Below are 16,382 nucleotides of genomic sequence, written 5' to 3'. Positions count from 1 at the left end.
GATCACTCTCTGTCCTTGAACAGGCATCCTGCCAGGACCTTAATCCAATATAAATGTATTATGTAACGAGATCTTAGCAGGATGATTGCTCATGACCCTCCATCTGCGGCCATTTTATGGTCAGGAATGTCCGGCTGATGAGGTAAAAGACAGGAGGCTTCACTTTACATATCAAGAAAGTGGAGCAGAACTATTACTAGATGTATATTAGTAAATTACCTAATATCCTGCCCCCTACACATACACACATTACAAAATCCATGACCAACCCCTTTAAATGGTTGTATGTCCCTATAAATTGTGTAGTACTGCATCTTCCCTGTAGTGGCCGCTAAAGCGTAATCTCCTTACTGACCTTCAGCGATCAGCGGATCACCACACCTGGTTCATCCGGAAAAGTCGACTTAGTCCAACAGTTTCTTTAATATCTTTGACAAGGCATGCTTTGGTTGGATTGATGGACATGACCCATAAGGACCGCTACCCCACCATTTTTCTGGCCCATGAAAAGATTACACTCCTCCACATCCATCTTATAGGACTTTAATAGTAAGTGACATTTGTCCTCTCTTTGTCACATGCGGTGCGTTCATCAATCTGTTTACCCGCATGGCGATTGTATCGGAATAAATCACTGCCATTGGTCTGTCATCTCCGTAAAAATCTCCAGCGCTGGATAGTGATCTGAATACGTGTCCTTCCATGGACAGGAGCAAGATGACAATCTAAATAAATTCATGTTACAGACCTTGGCAAGGATAGTGGCTCTGAAAAAGTGTCATCAGAAAATCACTCATTTTTTAACCCGGTTTTTATAATAGACAATTTGAGAACAATTTGTTAATCATATATTTTTTAAAACTTCTTTTTTTCAGTAGGTATATTGAGTAAAGGTACAATATCCTGCCATTCTCACTATGGCCACTAGGGTTATTCAAAAACTGACCCTTACCTATTATGTACGGATCCTCTGTGTAGCAGTCACCCCACTTACATCACAGACAGGATTAGCATGATTACATCACTACTGACAATAGATGATGTCACAGCTTATCCCCTCCCATCCCTGTACAATGATCTCCTTATAGATAACACTGACCCATCATTACATCACTGCTGACAATAGATGATGTCACAGCTTATCTCCTCCCTTTCCCTGTACAATGACCTCTATATAGATAACACTGACCCATCATTACATCACTACTGACAATAGATGATGTCACAGCTTATCTCCTCCCCTCCCTGTACAATGACCTCTATATAGATAACACTGACCCATCATTACATCACTACTGACAATAGATGATGTCACATCTTATCTCCCCCCTCCCAGTACAATGAACTCTATGTAGATAACACTGACCCATCATTACATCACTACTGACAATAGATGATGTCACAGCTTATCCCCTCCCTCTCCCTGTACAATAATCTCTATATAGATAACACTGACCCATCATTACATCACTACTGACAATAGATGATGTCACAGCTTATCTCCTCCTCCTCCCTGTACAATGACCTCCATATAGATAACACTAACCCATCATTACATCACTACTGACAATAGATGATGTCACAGCGTATCTCCTCCCCCTCCCTGTACAATGACCTCTATATAGATAACACTGACCCATCACTACATCACTACTGACAATAGATGATGTCACAGCTTATCCCCTCCCCCTCCCTATACGAAGACCTCTATTTAGATAACACTGACCCATCATTACATCACTACTGACAATAGATGATGTCACAGCTTATCTCCTCCTCCTCCCTGTACAAATACCTCTATATAGATAACACTGACTTATCATTACATCACTACTGACAATAGATGATGTCACAGCGTATCTCCTCCCCCTCCCTGTACAATGACCTCTATATAGATAACACTGACCCATCATTACATCACTACTGACAATAGATGATGTCACAGCGTATCTCCTCCCCCTCCCTGTACAATGACCTCTATATAGATAACACTGACCCATCATTACATCACTACTGACAATAGATGATGTCACAGCTTATTTCCTCCTCCTCCCTGTACAATGACCTCTATATAGATAACACTGACCCATCATTACATCACTACTGACAATAAATGATGTCACAGCTTATCCCCTCCCCCTCCATGTACCATGACCTCTATATAGATAACACTGACCCATCATTACATCACTACTGACAATAGATGATGTCACAGCTTATCTCCTCCCCCTCCCTGTACAATGACCTCTATATAGATAACACTGACCCATCACTACATCACTGCTGACAATAGATGATGTCACAGCTTATCCCCCCCTTCCTATACAAAGACCTCTATATAGATAACACTGACCCATCATTACATCACTACTGACAATAGATGATGTCACAGCTTATCTCCTCCCCCTCCCTGTACAATGTCCTCTATATAGATAACACTGACCCATCATTACATCACTACTGACAATAGATGATGTCACAGCTTATCTCCTTCTCCTCTCTGTACAATGACCTCTATATAGATAACACTGACTTAACATTACATCACTACTGACAATAGATGATGTCACAGCTTATCTACTCCCCCTCAATGTACAATAACTTCTATATAGATAACACTGACCCATCATTACATCACTACTGACAATAAATGATGTCACAGCTTATCCCCTCCCCCTCCATGTACCATGACCTCTATATAGATAACACTGACCCATCATTACATCACTACTGACAATAGATGATGTCACAGCTTATCTCCTTCTCCTCCCTGTACAATGACCTCTATATAGATAACACTGACTTATCATTACATCACTACTGACAATAGATGATGTCACAGCTTATCTCCTCCCCCTCCCTGAACAATGACCTCTTTATAAATAGCACTGACCCATCACTACATCACTACTGACAATAGATGATGTCACAGCTTATCCCCTCCCCCTCCCTATACAATGTCCTCTATATAGATAACACTGACTTATCATTACATCACTACTGACGATAGATGATGTCACAGCTTATCTCCTCCCCTCCCTGTACAATGACCTCTATATAGATAGCACTGACCCATCATTACATCACTACTGACAATAGATGTCACAGCTTATCTCCTCCCCCTCCCTGTACAATGACCTCTATATAGATATCACTGACCCATCATTACATCACTGCTGACAATAGATGATGTCACAGCTTATCCCCCTCCCCTTCCCTGTACAATGACCTCTATATAGATAACACTGACCCATCATTACATCACTACTGACAATAGATGATGTCACAGCTTATCTCCTTCTCCTCCCTGTACAATGACCTCTATATAGATAACACTGACTTATCATTACATCACTACTGACAATAGATGATGTCACAGCTTATCTCCTCCCCCTCCCTATACAAAGACCTCTATTTAGATAACACTGACCAATCATTACATCACTACTGACAATAGATGATGTCACAGCTTATCTCCTTCTCCTCCCTGTACAATGACCTCTATATTGATAACACTGACCCATCATTACATCACTACTGACAATAGATGATGTCACAGCTTATCTCCTCCTCCTCCCTGTACAATGACATCCATATAGATAACACTGACCCATCATTACATCACTACTGACAATAGATGATGTCACAGCTTATCTCCTCCTCCTCCCTGTACAATGACCTCTATATAGATAACACTGACCCATCACTACTGACAATAGATGATGTCACAGCTTATCTCTCCTCCTCCCTGTACAATGACCTCCATATAGATAACACTGACCCATCATTACATCACTACTGACAATAGATGATGTCACAGCTTATCTCTTCCCTTTTCTGCACAATGACCTCTATATAGATAACACTGACCCATCATTACATTACTACTGACAATAGATGATCTCACAGCTTATCTCCTCCTCCTCCCTGTACAATGACCTCTATATAGATAACACTGACTTATCTTTCATCACTACTGACAATAGATGATGTCACAGCTTATCTCTTCCCTTTTCTGCACAATGACCTCTATATAGACAACACTGACCCATCATTACATCACTACTGACAATAGATGATGTCACAGCTTATCTCCTCCTCCTCCCTGTACAATGACCTCTACATACATAACACTGACCTATCATTACGTCACTACTGACAATAGATGATGTCACAGCTTATCCCCTCCCCCCGCCCTGTTCAATGACCTCTATATAGATAACACTGACCCATCATTACATCACTACTGACAATAGATGATGTCATAGCTTCTCCCCCCCTCCCTGTACCATGACCTCTATATAGATAACACTGACCCATCATTACATCACTACTGACAATAGATGATGTCACAGCTTATCTCCTCCCCCTCCCTGTACAATGACCTCTATATAGATAACACTGACCCATCATTACATCACTACTGACAATAGATGATGTCACAGCTTATCTCCTCCCCCTCCCTGTACAATGACCTCCATATAGATAACACTGACCCATCATTACATCACTACTGACAATAGATGATGTCACAGCTTATCTCCTCCCCCTCCCTGTACAATGACCTCTATATAGATAACACTGACTTATCATTACATCACTACTGACAATAGATGATGTCACAGCTTATCCCCTCCCCCTCCATGTACCATGACCTTTATATAGATAACACCGAGCCATCATTACATCACTACTGACAATAGATGATGTCACAGCTTATCCCCTCCCCCTCCCTGTACCATGACCTCTATATAGATAACACTGACTTATCATTACATCACTACTGACAATAGATGATGTCACAGCTTATCTCCTCCCCTCCCTGTACAATGACCTCTATATAGATAACACTGACCTATCATTACATCACTACTGATAATAGATGATGTCACAGCTTATCTCCTCCTCCTCCCTGTACAATGTCCTCTATATAGATAACACTGACCCATCATTACATCACTACTGACAATAGATGATGTCACAGCTTATCCCCTCCCCCTCCCTGTACCATGACCTCTATATAGATAACACTGACCCATCACTACATCACTGCTGACAATAGATGATGTCACAGCTTATCTCTTCCCTTTTCTGCACAATGACCTCTATATAGATAACACTGACCCATCATTACATCACTACTGACAATAGATGATGTCACAGCTTATCTCCTCCCCCTCCCTGTACAATGACCTCTATATAGATAACACTGACCCATCATTACATCACTACTGACAATACATGATGTCACAGCTCATCTCCTCCCCCTCCCTGTACAATGACCTCTATATAGATAACACTGACCCATCATTACATCACTACTGACAATAGATGTCACAGCTTATCTCCTCCTCCTCCCTGTACAATGACCTCTATATAGATAACACTGACCCATCATTACATTACTACTGACAATAGATGATCTCACAGCTTATCTCCTCCTCCTCCCTGTACAATGACCTCTACATACATAACACTGACCTATCATTACGTCACTACTGACAATAGATGATGTCACAGCTTATCCCCTCCCCCCGCCCTGTTCAATGACCTCTATATAGATAACACTGACCCATCATTACATCACTACTGACAATAGATGATGTCACAGCTTCTCCCCCCCCCCCCTGTACAATGACCTCTATATAGATAACACTGACCCATCATTACATCACTACTGACAATAGATGATGTCACAGCTTATCTCCTCCCCCTCCCTGTACAATGCCCTCTGAATAGATAACACTGACCCATCATTACATCACTACTGACAATAGATGATGTCACAGCTTATCTCCTCCTCCTCCTCCTTTTCAATGACCTCTATATAGATAACACTGACCCATCATTACATCACTACTGACAATAGATGATTTTACAGCTTATCTCCTCCCCCTCCCTGTACAATGACCTCTATATAGATAACACTGACCCATCATTACATCACTACTGACAATAGATGATGTCACAGTTTGTTCCTCAGTGCTGCCTCTAGTGTTCAAATGCCCACATTACAAGGCAATCTGATTGTACTGCTCTTTGTGGGCAGGGGACCTTATTGCCAGTGAATGTCTTTATATTTTCATGACAAAGATTGAATCTAGAAGGTAATTCCTGATTTATATAGTTGCTGGATATTGTTATTCCTCGCCACGCTGCTGCACAAAGACTAAATGGATTTTTAAGAGAGCTCCACACTCCCGGCACAGCGTCCGGAGCTATTTTAGGGATTAATCAAAAAGACTTCTAAAATCTATGGGGGTCATTTATTAAGGGCCCGATTCGCGTTTTCCCGACGTGTTACCCGAATATTTCCGATTTGCGCCGCTTGTACATGAATTGCCCCGGGTTTTTGGCGCACGCGATCGGATTGTGGCGCATCGGGGCCGGTATGCGCGCGACAGAAATCGGGGGGCGTGGCCGAACGAAAACCCGACGTATTCGGAAAAACCGCCGCATTTAAAAACCGAAATGTGTCGCATAAGGACCGCTTACCTTCACCTGGTCCAGCTCGGTGCATTCCGGCGCGATGAGTTTACTTTCAGCGCAGCAGCGCCACCTGGTGGACGGCGGAAGAACTACCTTATTAAATCCCGGCCGGACCCGAATCCAGAGCGGAGAAGCTGCCGCTGGAACGCGAATGGACCGGGTAAGTAAATTTGCCCCTATGTCTTTTGAGAAGGGAGGACTGATGGGCGACTCCCTGGACAGCATCTACTCTTAGCCGTAGACTGAGGGACATGAGTTTAGAACATTGTTCTAGAATAAATAGACAAAATTCGGAATAATATACCCAATTGATTGCAGCTGTGCCAATGATTCTTTGTCTAAAATCTGTCCATCCATTCTCAAGATATGGCCCTGGAAGTTTCCATGTGAATTAGTTCATAATAGTTATGAATGCGGTAACCTTTTGGTTTGTGGCGGAAATGTCCTCACACTGCTGTGCTCTTAGCTCTCTGTAAGGAGATGCTCCAAAGACCCCTGAATGCAGGGGGAGGAGTGTACAGCGATAGCAGCAGGCGATTGGCTGCTGCCGATGAATGGGTGTTCCGCCAGTGATGTGACTGTCCTAATATGGACAGTGACATCACTGGGTCTTCCTTCCTTCCTGCCATTTGACCTCTGCGAGGCTGGAGAGGAGATGCAATACACTGCATCCGCTCCCCGTCCATTGCCTCCGCTAAGCGCATACATCGCTCAGGTGGAGGCTGTAGGATGAAAAGACGGAGCTGTATAGTTGCCAGACGGAGGCTTTCCCGACATATATGCTTAGCGTATGCACAAAACGTGGTGTGAACCAGGCCTACGGCATCACCCCTGCAGGGGTAGCCAGCAGACTGCCCCCTCCAGTATATAGGTAGACAGCTCAAAGCCCCCCAGTATATAGGTAGCCAGCTCACTGCCCCCCTGTATATAGATAGGCAGCACACTGGACCCCTAGCATATATAGGTAGGCAGCACACTTGTCCACTAGTATTAAGGTAGCCAGCACAACCCCCCATCCAGTATATAGGTAGCCAGCTGACTGTCCCCCAGTATATAGGTAGCTAGCTCACTGACCCCCTGTATATAGATAGGCAGCACACTGGATCTCTAGCATATATAGGTAAGAAGCACACTGGCCCACTAGTATATAGGCAGCCAGCACACTGCCCCCCAGTATATAGGTAGCCAGCTCACTGCCCCCCAGTATATAGGTAGCCAGCACACTGCACCGTCCCCTGCAGTATATAGGTATCCAGAAAACTGCACCCCCCCCCCCAGTGTATAGGTAGCCAGGACACTGCACCTTCCCCCGCAGTATATAGGTATCCAGAAAACTGCACCCCCTCATTGTATAGGTAGCCAGCAACCCCCCCCCCACCCCCGGTATATAGGTAGCCAGCACACCCTCCCCCCAGTATATAGGTAGCCAGCTTACTGCCCCCCAGTACATAGGCACCCAGCTCACTGCTCCCCTAGTATATAGGTAGCCAGCAGACTGCACCCCCCAGTATACAGGTAGCCAGCACACTGCCCTCAAGTATATAGGTAGCCAGCACATTGCCCCCCAACTATTCAGGTATCAGCACGCCTACACAGAAAACTGAATATATGTATGTTCTGGCTCTTGACACACATGTATACCCTTCAAGGTCCTGTGAAGGTCCCCAAACTGCAGAACTGACAGCCCTCTCATCTCCCAAGTAACTCGGTCCTGGTCCCATAGGGAGGGTGTAGATATCTAACCATTTAGGATGACACATGTTGTCCCTTGGGAACAGAAGAGTCATGGTACAGACCCCTGGATTAGGGGACTGAGTAAACAGTGTGAGTGGTGTAATCCCCCATTGTCCTGTGGTGGGCACACCTGCTACCAGCCCCGGGACCAGCAGCGGGGGAAGGGGCTGTGTAAATACTGACAACAAATGGGCCACTTCTACTGTTTCTTGGGAGCTTTCCCACGAAATTCTCCATTGTCACCACACAGACAATACAAAAAGTTCTACACGAGTACATGTGTCTTCTGAGCTGCCTTAAAGGGATGATGAGCTGCAGTTACCCAGTATGGCCACTACTCACAGGAGGGAGCTTTGCTTTCAGCATTCTTGTCAACTTGGAGGCATAGCAGCGTTATCATATCCACCTCATCATGTGTGATGTTACACCTTTCTGTGATGTGGATTTTTAACATGCTGACCAGTCCAGTTTTTTGGGATGTGACCTGCACATATAGTGTCTCTCCTTTTTTTTACTGTGTGTTTTATCACTATAATGTGCCATCACACTGTGTATTATATCTGTCCTGAGACATCACTGTGTGTATTATACATGTACTGTGACATCACTGTGTGTATTATATCTGTCCTGTGACATCACGTTGTGTATTATTCTTGTACTGTGACATCACTGTGTGTATTATATCTGTCCTGAGACATCACTGGGTGTATTATACATGTACTGTGACATCACGTTGTGTATTATTCTTGTACTGTGACATCACTGTGTGTATTATCTCTGTACTGTGATATCACTGTGCGTATTATCTCTGTACTGTGACATCACTGTGTGTATTATCTCTGTACTGTGACATCACTGTGTGTATTATCCCCTGTACTGTGACATCACTGTGTGTATTATCCCCTGTACTGTGACATCACTGTGTGTATTATCCCCTGTACTGTGACATCACTGTGTGTACTATCTCTGTACTGTGACATCACTGTGTGTATTATCCCTGTACTGTGACATCACTGTGTGTACTATCTCTGTACTGTGACATCACTGTGTGTATTATCCCTGTACTGTGACATCACTGTGTGTATTATCCCTGTACTGTGACATCCCTGTGTGTATTATCCCTGTACTGTGACATCACTGTGCGTATTATCCCTGCACTATGACATCACTGTGTTTGTTATTTCTGTACTGTGACATCACTGTGTGTATTATCCCTGCACTATGACATCACTGTGTGTATTATCTCTGTATTGTGACATCACTGTGTGTATTATCCCTGTACTGTGACATCACTGTGTGCATTATCCCTGTACTGTGACATCACTGCGTGTCTTATCCCTATACTGTGACATCACTGTGTGTATTATCTCTGTACTGTGACATCACTGTGTGTATTATCCTTGTACTGTGACATCACTGTGTGTATTATCTCTGTACGGTGACATCACTTTGTGTATTATCCCTGTACTGTGACATCACTGTGTGTATTATCCCTGCACTATGACATCACTGTGTTTGTTATCTCTGTACTGTGACATCACTGTGTGTCTTGTCCCTGTAATGTGACATCACTGTGTCTATTATCCGTGTACTGTGACATCACTGTGTGTATTATCCCTGTACTGTGACATCACTGTGCGTATTATCCCTGCACTATGACATCACTGTGTTTGTTATCTCTGTACTGTGACATCACTGTGTGTATTATCCCTGTGCTGTGACATCACTGTGTGCATTATCCCTGTACTGTGACATCACTGTGTGTCTTATCCCTATACTGTGACATCACTGTGTGTATTATCCCTGTACTGTGACATCACTGTGTGTATTATCCCTGTACTGTGACATCACTGTGTGTATTATCCCTGTACTGTGACATCACTGTGCCTTTCATCTCTGTACTGTGACATCACTGTGTGTATTATCCCCTGTACTGTGACATCACTGTGTGTATTATCCCTGTACTGTGACATCACTGTGTGTACTATCTCTGTACTGTGACATCACTGTGTGTATTATCCCTGTACTGTGACATCACTGTGTGTACTATCTCTGTACTGTGACATCACTGTGTGTATTATCCCTGTACTGTGACATCACTGTGTGTATTATCCTGTACTGTGACATCACTGTGTGTATTATCCCTGTACTGTGACATCACTGTGTTTGTTATCTCTGTACTGTGACATCACTGTGTGTATTATCCCTGTACTGTGACATCACTGTGTGCATTATCCCTGTACTGTGACATCACTGTGTGTCTTATCCCTATACTGTGACATCACTGTGTGCATTATCCCTGTACTGTGACATCACTGTGTGTCTTATCCCTATACTGTGACATCACTGTGTGTATTATCCCTGTACTGTGACATCACTGTGTGTATTATACCTGTACTGTGACATCACTCTGTGTATTATCCCTGTACTGTGATTTCACTGTGTGTACTATCTCTGTACTGTGACATCACTGTGTGTATTATCCCTGTACTGTGACATCACTGTGCCTTTCATCTCTGTACTGTGACATCACTGTGTGTATTATCCCCTGTACTGTGACATCACTGTGTGTACTATCTCTGTACTGTGACATCACTGTGTGTATTATCCCTGTACTGTGACATCACTGTGTGTATTATCCCTGTACTGTGACATCACTGTGTGTATTATCCCTGTACTGTGACATCACTGTGTGTATTATCCCTGTACTGTGACATCACTGTGTGTATTATCCCTGTACTGTGACATCACTGTGTGTACTATCTCTGTACTGTGACATCACTGTGTGTATTATCCCTGTACTGTGACATCACTGTGTGTATTATCCTGTACTGTGACATCACTGTGTGTCTTATCCCTATACTGTGACATCACTGTGTGTATTATCCCTGTACTGTGACATCACTGTGTGTATTATCCCTGTACTGTGACATCACTGTGTGTATTATCCCTGTACTGTGACATCACTGTGTGTATTATCTCTGTACTGTGACATCACTGTGTGTATTATCTCTGTACTGTGACATCACTGTGTGTATTATCCCTGTACTGTGACATCACTGTGTGTATTATCCATGTGCACTAATTTAGCATGGAGGGGGGGGGGGTGCCTTATATCACAGTGACATTCGGATGCAGGAATGGGCGTCTTCTGAACTGAACCCATTCTATTAAGAGAAACAAATTAACTCATTCATTACCACTAACTGCAAGAGAAAAATGGGGGAGGGGGGAGGGGGTTATCACGCTATCTACAGTTGGGTGGAGGAGACAGACTGGCTCCGCCCATCTGACATTACAGATCCAAAAATATTAACTTTGATTACTCAGAAAAGGTGGCCAAAATGTCTTTGTAAGGAGGAGGAGCTATCACAGAAAAGATGGAATTCTACAAAGGACATTTCATCCCCTACCTGAGCAGGCTGCTAGTTTAAGGAGGTATCATCTGGCGACAGGTCCCTTTTAAGGCGTCTTATAATATATTGGAGAACCTTCAAGCTAGTTTTTTACCTTCTCTATACTGCCTCCACAGGACAAATGTAGTATTACACACTACAAGATGAGCCCCCCAGAAACGCTCTTTATTTCAATACGAGGTGAGTTTCCTTATTTGTACAAACTTAGAATATCCTAATCAAGTGTTTCAAAGGAATTTTCGGAAGTGGACAATCCCTTTAAAACTTTAATCCCCTTTAAAAGCCAATTGAATTTTCTCTCCCTCCCCTTTAAGAACTCAATATACTTGGCCATGAAGTGCAATATATTTGCGGCAGACTCTGGGGGGCGATGGTTTCGCCTCCGGCCTCTTTGGCGCTTATGATTCCTATGAAGTTTTTCACGATTTTCAGAATAAAAAAAAACATATTGAAGAAATTCATCAGCCTCCTGTCTTCCGGAGTCGCTTCTCTACGGAGCCGAGTCTTCCCCTTAAACCCACCCAGACCCAGAAGTTATAATTCTGCTCCCTGCCAGCTCTTACATGCAACTGGATATCAATTACCTGAGGATGACACACTGTAACGCAGCCGCAGCTCTGACAGTCGTCACCATGTGTCAAGGTTTTTACTGTGTAGGCAAATTACCCCATAGGATGGGGAACCCCAGTGTGACCCCCCACTGATATTAACAGGTTATTACCCGGCTCCGGCTGCAGCTTTATCTGATATCCCGGGAAATAAAATTCCATCAATTTTCTCGTCTGGATTTAACAGATCGTAATCGGGGATTTAAAGGAGCAATAAACTTAAACTCAGGGTTCAACCTGTACATAGTAGGGTTAGGCAATGTGGGCAGCTGCCTAGGGCACCATTGGCTTTTATACAGCACTCACTTACCTGATCATTACAGGGGGCTTGTCTTACCCCACATGGCAGATGCTGCCCCCTAGGGCTCAGGTCATGTATATGCACATCAGTGATGTAGCAGAGCCAAAGGTGCTACAATGACTAGATAATGGAAAGTCTTCAAGACTGGGGATACCCCCAACTACACCTACCCCAGAGCACCCCAGCAGTGGGCTAACCAACCCACAGGCAGTGCACCAAGAGGGGGGCATATTCTGAGACCCTAATAAATGACGGTGGGGGTCAAGACCACCAACCATGATCATGAATGGGTTAAAACTGATTCTGACCTACAGGGGTGAAGCTGTGTCGAATAAGGGGCAAGGGCAAGGGAGTGTATAGCGCCCCCCTATGGTTGCCCTTAGGCTCCTTTCACACTGGCCGTTTGGGGACGTATATCCGACCGGGGCACCAGATAGAACATGGAGGGGGGAGCGGCGCTGCCGAATACGTTTAGTGGGAATGTCGCCTTAGTAGGTTTTTCATACATTTTTTTAAATTTTGTACTCAGGAAACTGAATTCCCAACAATAATATGAAAAAGCAAAAAAAAAAAACATTTGACACCGAGCTTCTTATTCCTATTTATAATCATTCTTATTATTTTATTGCTTGAATTTTATATATTATATTTTTAGATGATTATTGATAACATATTTCATTGCTTTTATTTGTATTAGTAGTATTTTTCTTCTTTTTTTACGTATTATCATTTTACTATTATTTCTATTTTATTACTATATTATTATTATTATTATTATTATTATTATTATTTTTATTGAACCATTATTTTAATATTTATTATTATTATTATTGTTATATTTTATTGATATTATTTTATTATTGTTATTGTTATCATTATTATATTTTATTGATGCAATTATATTATTATTTTATTTCTAATTATTATTATTATTTTTATGTATTATTGTTAATATTATTATTGTACCATTATTTTTTATTATTATTATTATTATTATTATTATATTTTATTTATATTATTTATTATACTTTTTTATTATTGTTATTATTATTATTATTATTATTATGTTGCGTATCCCTTTAATTATGACTTATTGAACGATTCTAATCTCTCAGCACATTTACTAACAGATGGTGTTTTTTTTTTTTTGTTTTTTTAGTTTTTTTTCCTAGCCTGGAACGTTATGAGTTTTTTTGCAATTTTTTTTTGGACATATGTCCATGCACAGACACAGCTGTTGGGTGACACATGGGGTCGGGCTCCCTTCTGTACTAGATGAATAGTTCCAGGACTGTGTGGCCCCCTGACCCCTGGGGGACCCTGTGCAGTTCTATGGGTTCCACTTTGGGCTACATGACCCTGGTACGGCGGACAGGGGCCACGGGTTGGCATAAATGGTTTGTGTAGGGATCGGCCTGGTTTAGGATATAATTGGACGTGGCTGATAACAGAGAACAATAGACAACAATAGGAGTGTGATGCCCCTTTAAATATGTGATAATGACCCACATGTGCCCTATATGTCTCACCCCAGGCAATGAGAGTGTCTGGTGGGGGCGCGGTACATTGGGTGTGATCCCATGTGGTCCCTCTGCCTGGGACTGGAGGGGGGTGTGATGTGACAATCCAAATTTCAGCTATTGGCTGCTGTCAGCGGATTCGGATCAGCTGCAAAAATTATCCCGGGCAGACGACCTGCCATGTCTGGTGGCCACGCACCGGTTAGCCCCCCATTGGGTGCGTTCCGACACTCCACTTATCACTCCTTAAAGGGACTGCGACTGTTTATCCAAAAGTTATGGGACATAAAGTAGTGATTCCTTTAAAAAAAAAATGGGATGGCTGATAACAGGGAACAATAGTGGCCATTAAAAATGATTCAATCGATCAGGATAGAATTAGATCTTTTTAAGTCCGGCCGGTATAGCAGAGCCGAGTGGTAAAGCGCTTCACCGCGGAAGGGGGGAAAAATTGAGATGACTTGAGTTCAGGGAATACAACTCTGAATCCAATGTAGCAGAGTGGAGTTTGTCATGCGCCCGAGTCTTTGCAGTAACAATATAATAATAATACATGACAATGTTACATGACAAACACAGCACTACTACATCCATGTCAGACAGAATCCACTACAATGAGAAGAGTCACTTACCCCTGTGAGTATTAGGATGACTTAAGTACTTATGTAAGACCCAGGGAATTCAACTCTGAATCCGATGTAGCAGAGTGGAGTGTGTCATGTGCCCAAATCTTTGCAATAACATAATAATACTTGGTTTACCGTTAGCTATGTAACAATGTTTCATGACAAACTCATCTTCACTACATCCCTGTCAGACAGAATCCACTACAACTAGAAGAGTCACTTACCCCTGTAAGTATTTTGATGACTTCAGTACTTATGTAAGACCCAGGGAATACAACTCTAAATCCGATGTAGCAGAGTGGAGTTTGTCATGTGTCCAAATCTTTGCAATTACCTAATTTGGGGTTTAGCATTTACTATGTAACAATGTTACATGACAAATACTTCTCTGCTACATCCATATCAGACAGAATCCGCTACAATGAGAAGAGTCACTTACCCCTGTGAGTATTAGGATGACTTGAGTACTTATGCATGACCCAGGGAACGCACCTCTGAATCCAATGTAGCAGAGTGGAGTTTGTCATGCGCCCAAATCTTAGCAATAACATAATAATAGGTGACAATGTTACATGACAAACTCCTCTTCGCTACATCCATGTCAGACAGAATCCGCTACAATGAGAGGAGTCGCTTACCCCTGTTAGTATTATGATGACTTGAGTACTTATGTATGACCCAGGGACTACAAGTCGGAATCGATGTAGCAGAGTGGAGTTTGTCATGCGCCCAAATCTTTGCAATAACATAATACTAGGTGACAATGTTACATGACAAACTCCTCACCGCTACATCCACATCAGACAGAATCCGCTACAACGAGAAGAGTCACTTACCCCTGTAAGTATTCCCCGGCTTGTAGTATTCGGGGTCTCCCTCTACCCTCAGGGAAAATTCATTGTATCCCTCTTTTCTCGTCCCTCCTTGCGCTCGTAAAATCCGGCTACAATATCCTTCCGATTTCACCGCTTTGTCTACAGTTTCATCCATAAATCCATAAACCGTTAGGAAACAAGTCACCGCCACATAACGCGACAAGAAAAATCGGATGGACAGTCCCATCGCAGAAGAAGTGGGGGGGGGGGGGGGGAGAAAAAAAAACTAAAATAAAAAATTCTGGGGGAAATCCCAGGGAAGCTGCGAGGAGGTTGTGATCCCGAGCAGATCCGGAGCCGGAGTGGAGCTGCCTCTTCCCTGGATGAGATTAGCAGAGCTGTAATGTTTACTTAGCACAATTCACAGGGTCTGGTGAAATAGCAGAGCACAGGGGACGCTGCTGTCTCCTAGACATCCAGCAAGGATCTGCGCTCTCACAATTAATCACGCACATTCCTTCCACAGCCCACAGCCGACTCCATACATTTAGGGAAATTTCCTCCATCCCCTTTAAAATTTTTTTTTTTTTTTTTTTTTTAGCGCTGAATACATAGTAACGAAACCTCAGCGACGCGTAGACCCATCATCATGGCATTTGTAAGCGTCGCTTGAGATGTCGATGACTTTGGATAGGGACAAAAGTTTGCTCAGGCTCAGGCTCTGGATGAATGGAGATGTAGCAGTGCCGGAATTGTTTCTTGGGTGTGGTGATATGGAGGGAGCGCTATGTAATATCAAGATAATAAGAATCATGTGCAGGATAATGGAATTTGGTTATAGTTTGGTAAATCGGAGCAAGGTAAAAACTTTCT

General features: G+C 42.9%; 1 protein-coding gene across 2 annotated transcripts in view; it reads right to left on the bottom strand.

Annotated features, from left to right (window-relative positions):
* Positions 1-16,042, bottom strand: part of SPON1 (spondin 1) — a 238,994-nt gene extending 222,952 nt beyond the window's left edge. The window contains exon 1 of one of the 2 annotated variants that reach the window (XM_072118630.1): positions 15,531-16,042. In XM_072118630.1, coding sequence (XP_071974731.1) covers positions 15,531-15,756 — 226 coding nt within the window. In that variant the 5' untranslated portion in view covers positions 15,757-16,042. The remainder of the gene's footprint in view (positions 1-15,530) is intronic. The other variant, XM_072118631.1, reaches the window with a different exon arrangement.
* Between the last annotated feature and the right edge of the window lie 340 nt (positions 16,043-16,382).

This window comes from Engystomops pustulosus, chromosome 7 (assembly GCF_040894005.1).
Source record: "Engystomops pustulosus chromosome 7, aEngPut4.maternal, whole genome shotgun sequence".
Classification (NCBI taxonomy): Eukaryota; Metazoa; Chordata; class Amphibia; order Anura; family Leptodactylidae; genus Engystomops; species Engystomops pustulosus.
This window is presented reverse-complemented; position numbering and strand designations above follow the sequence as displayed.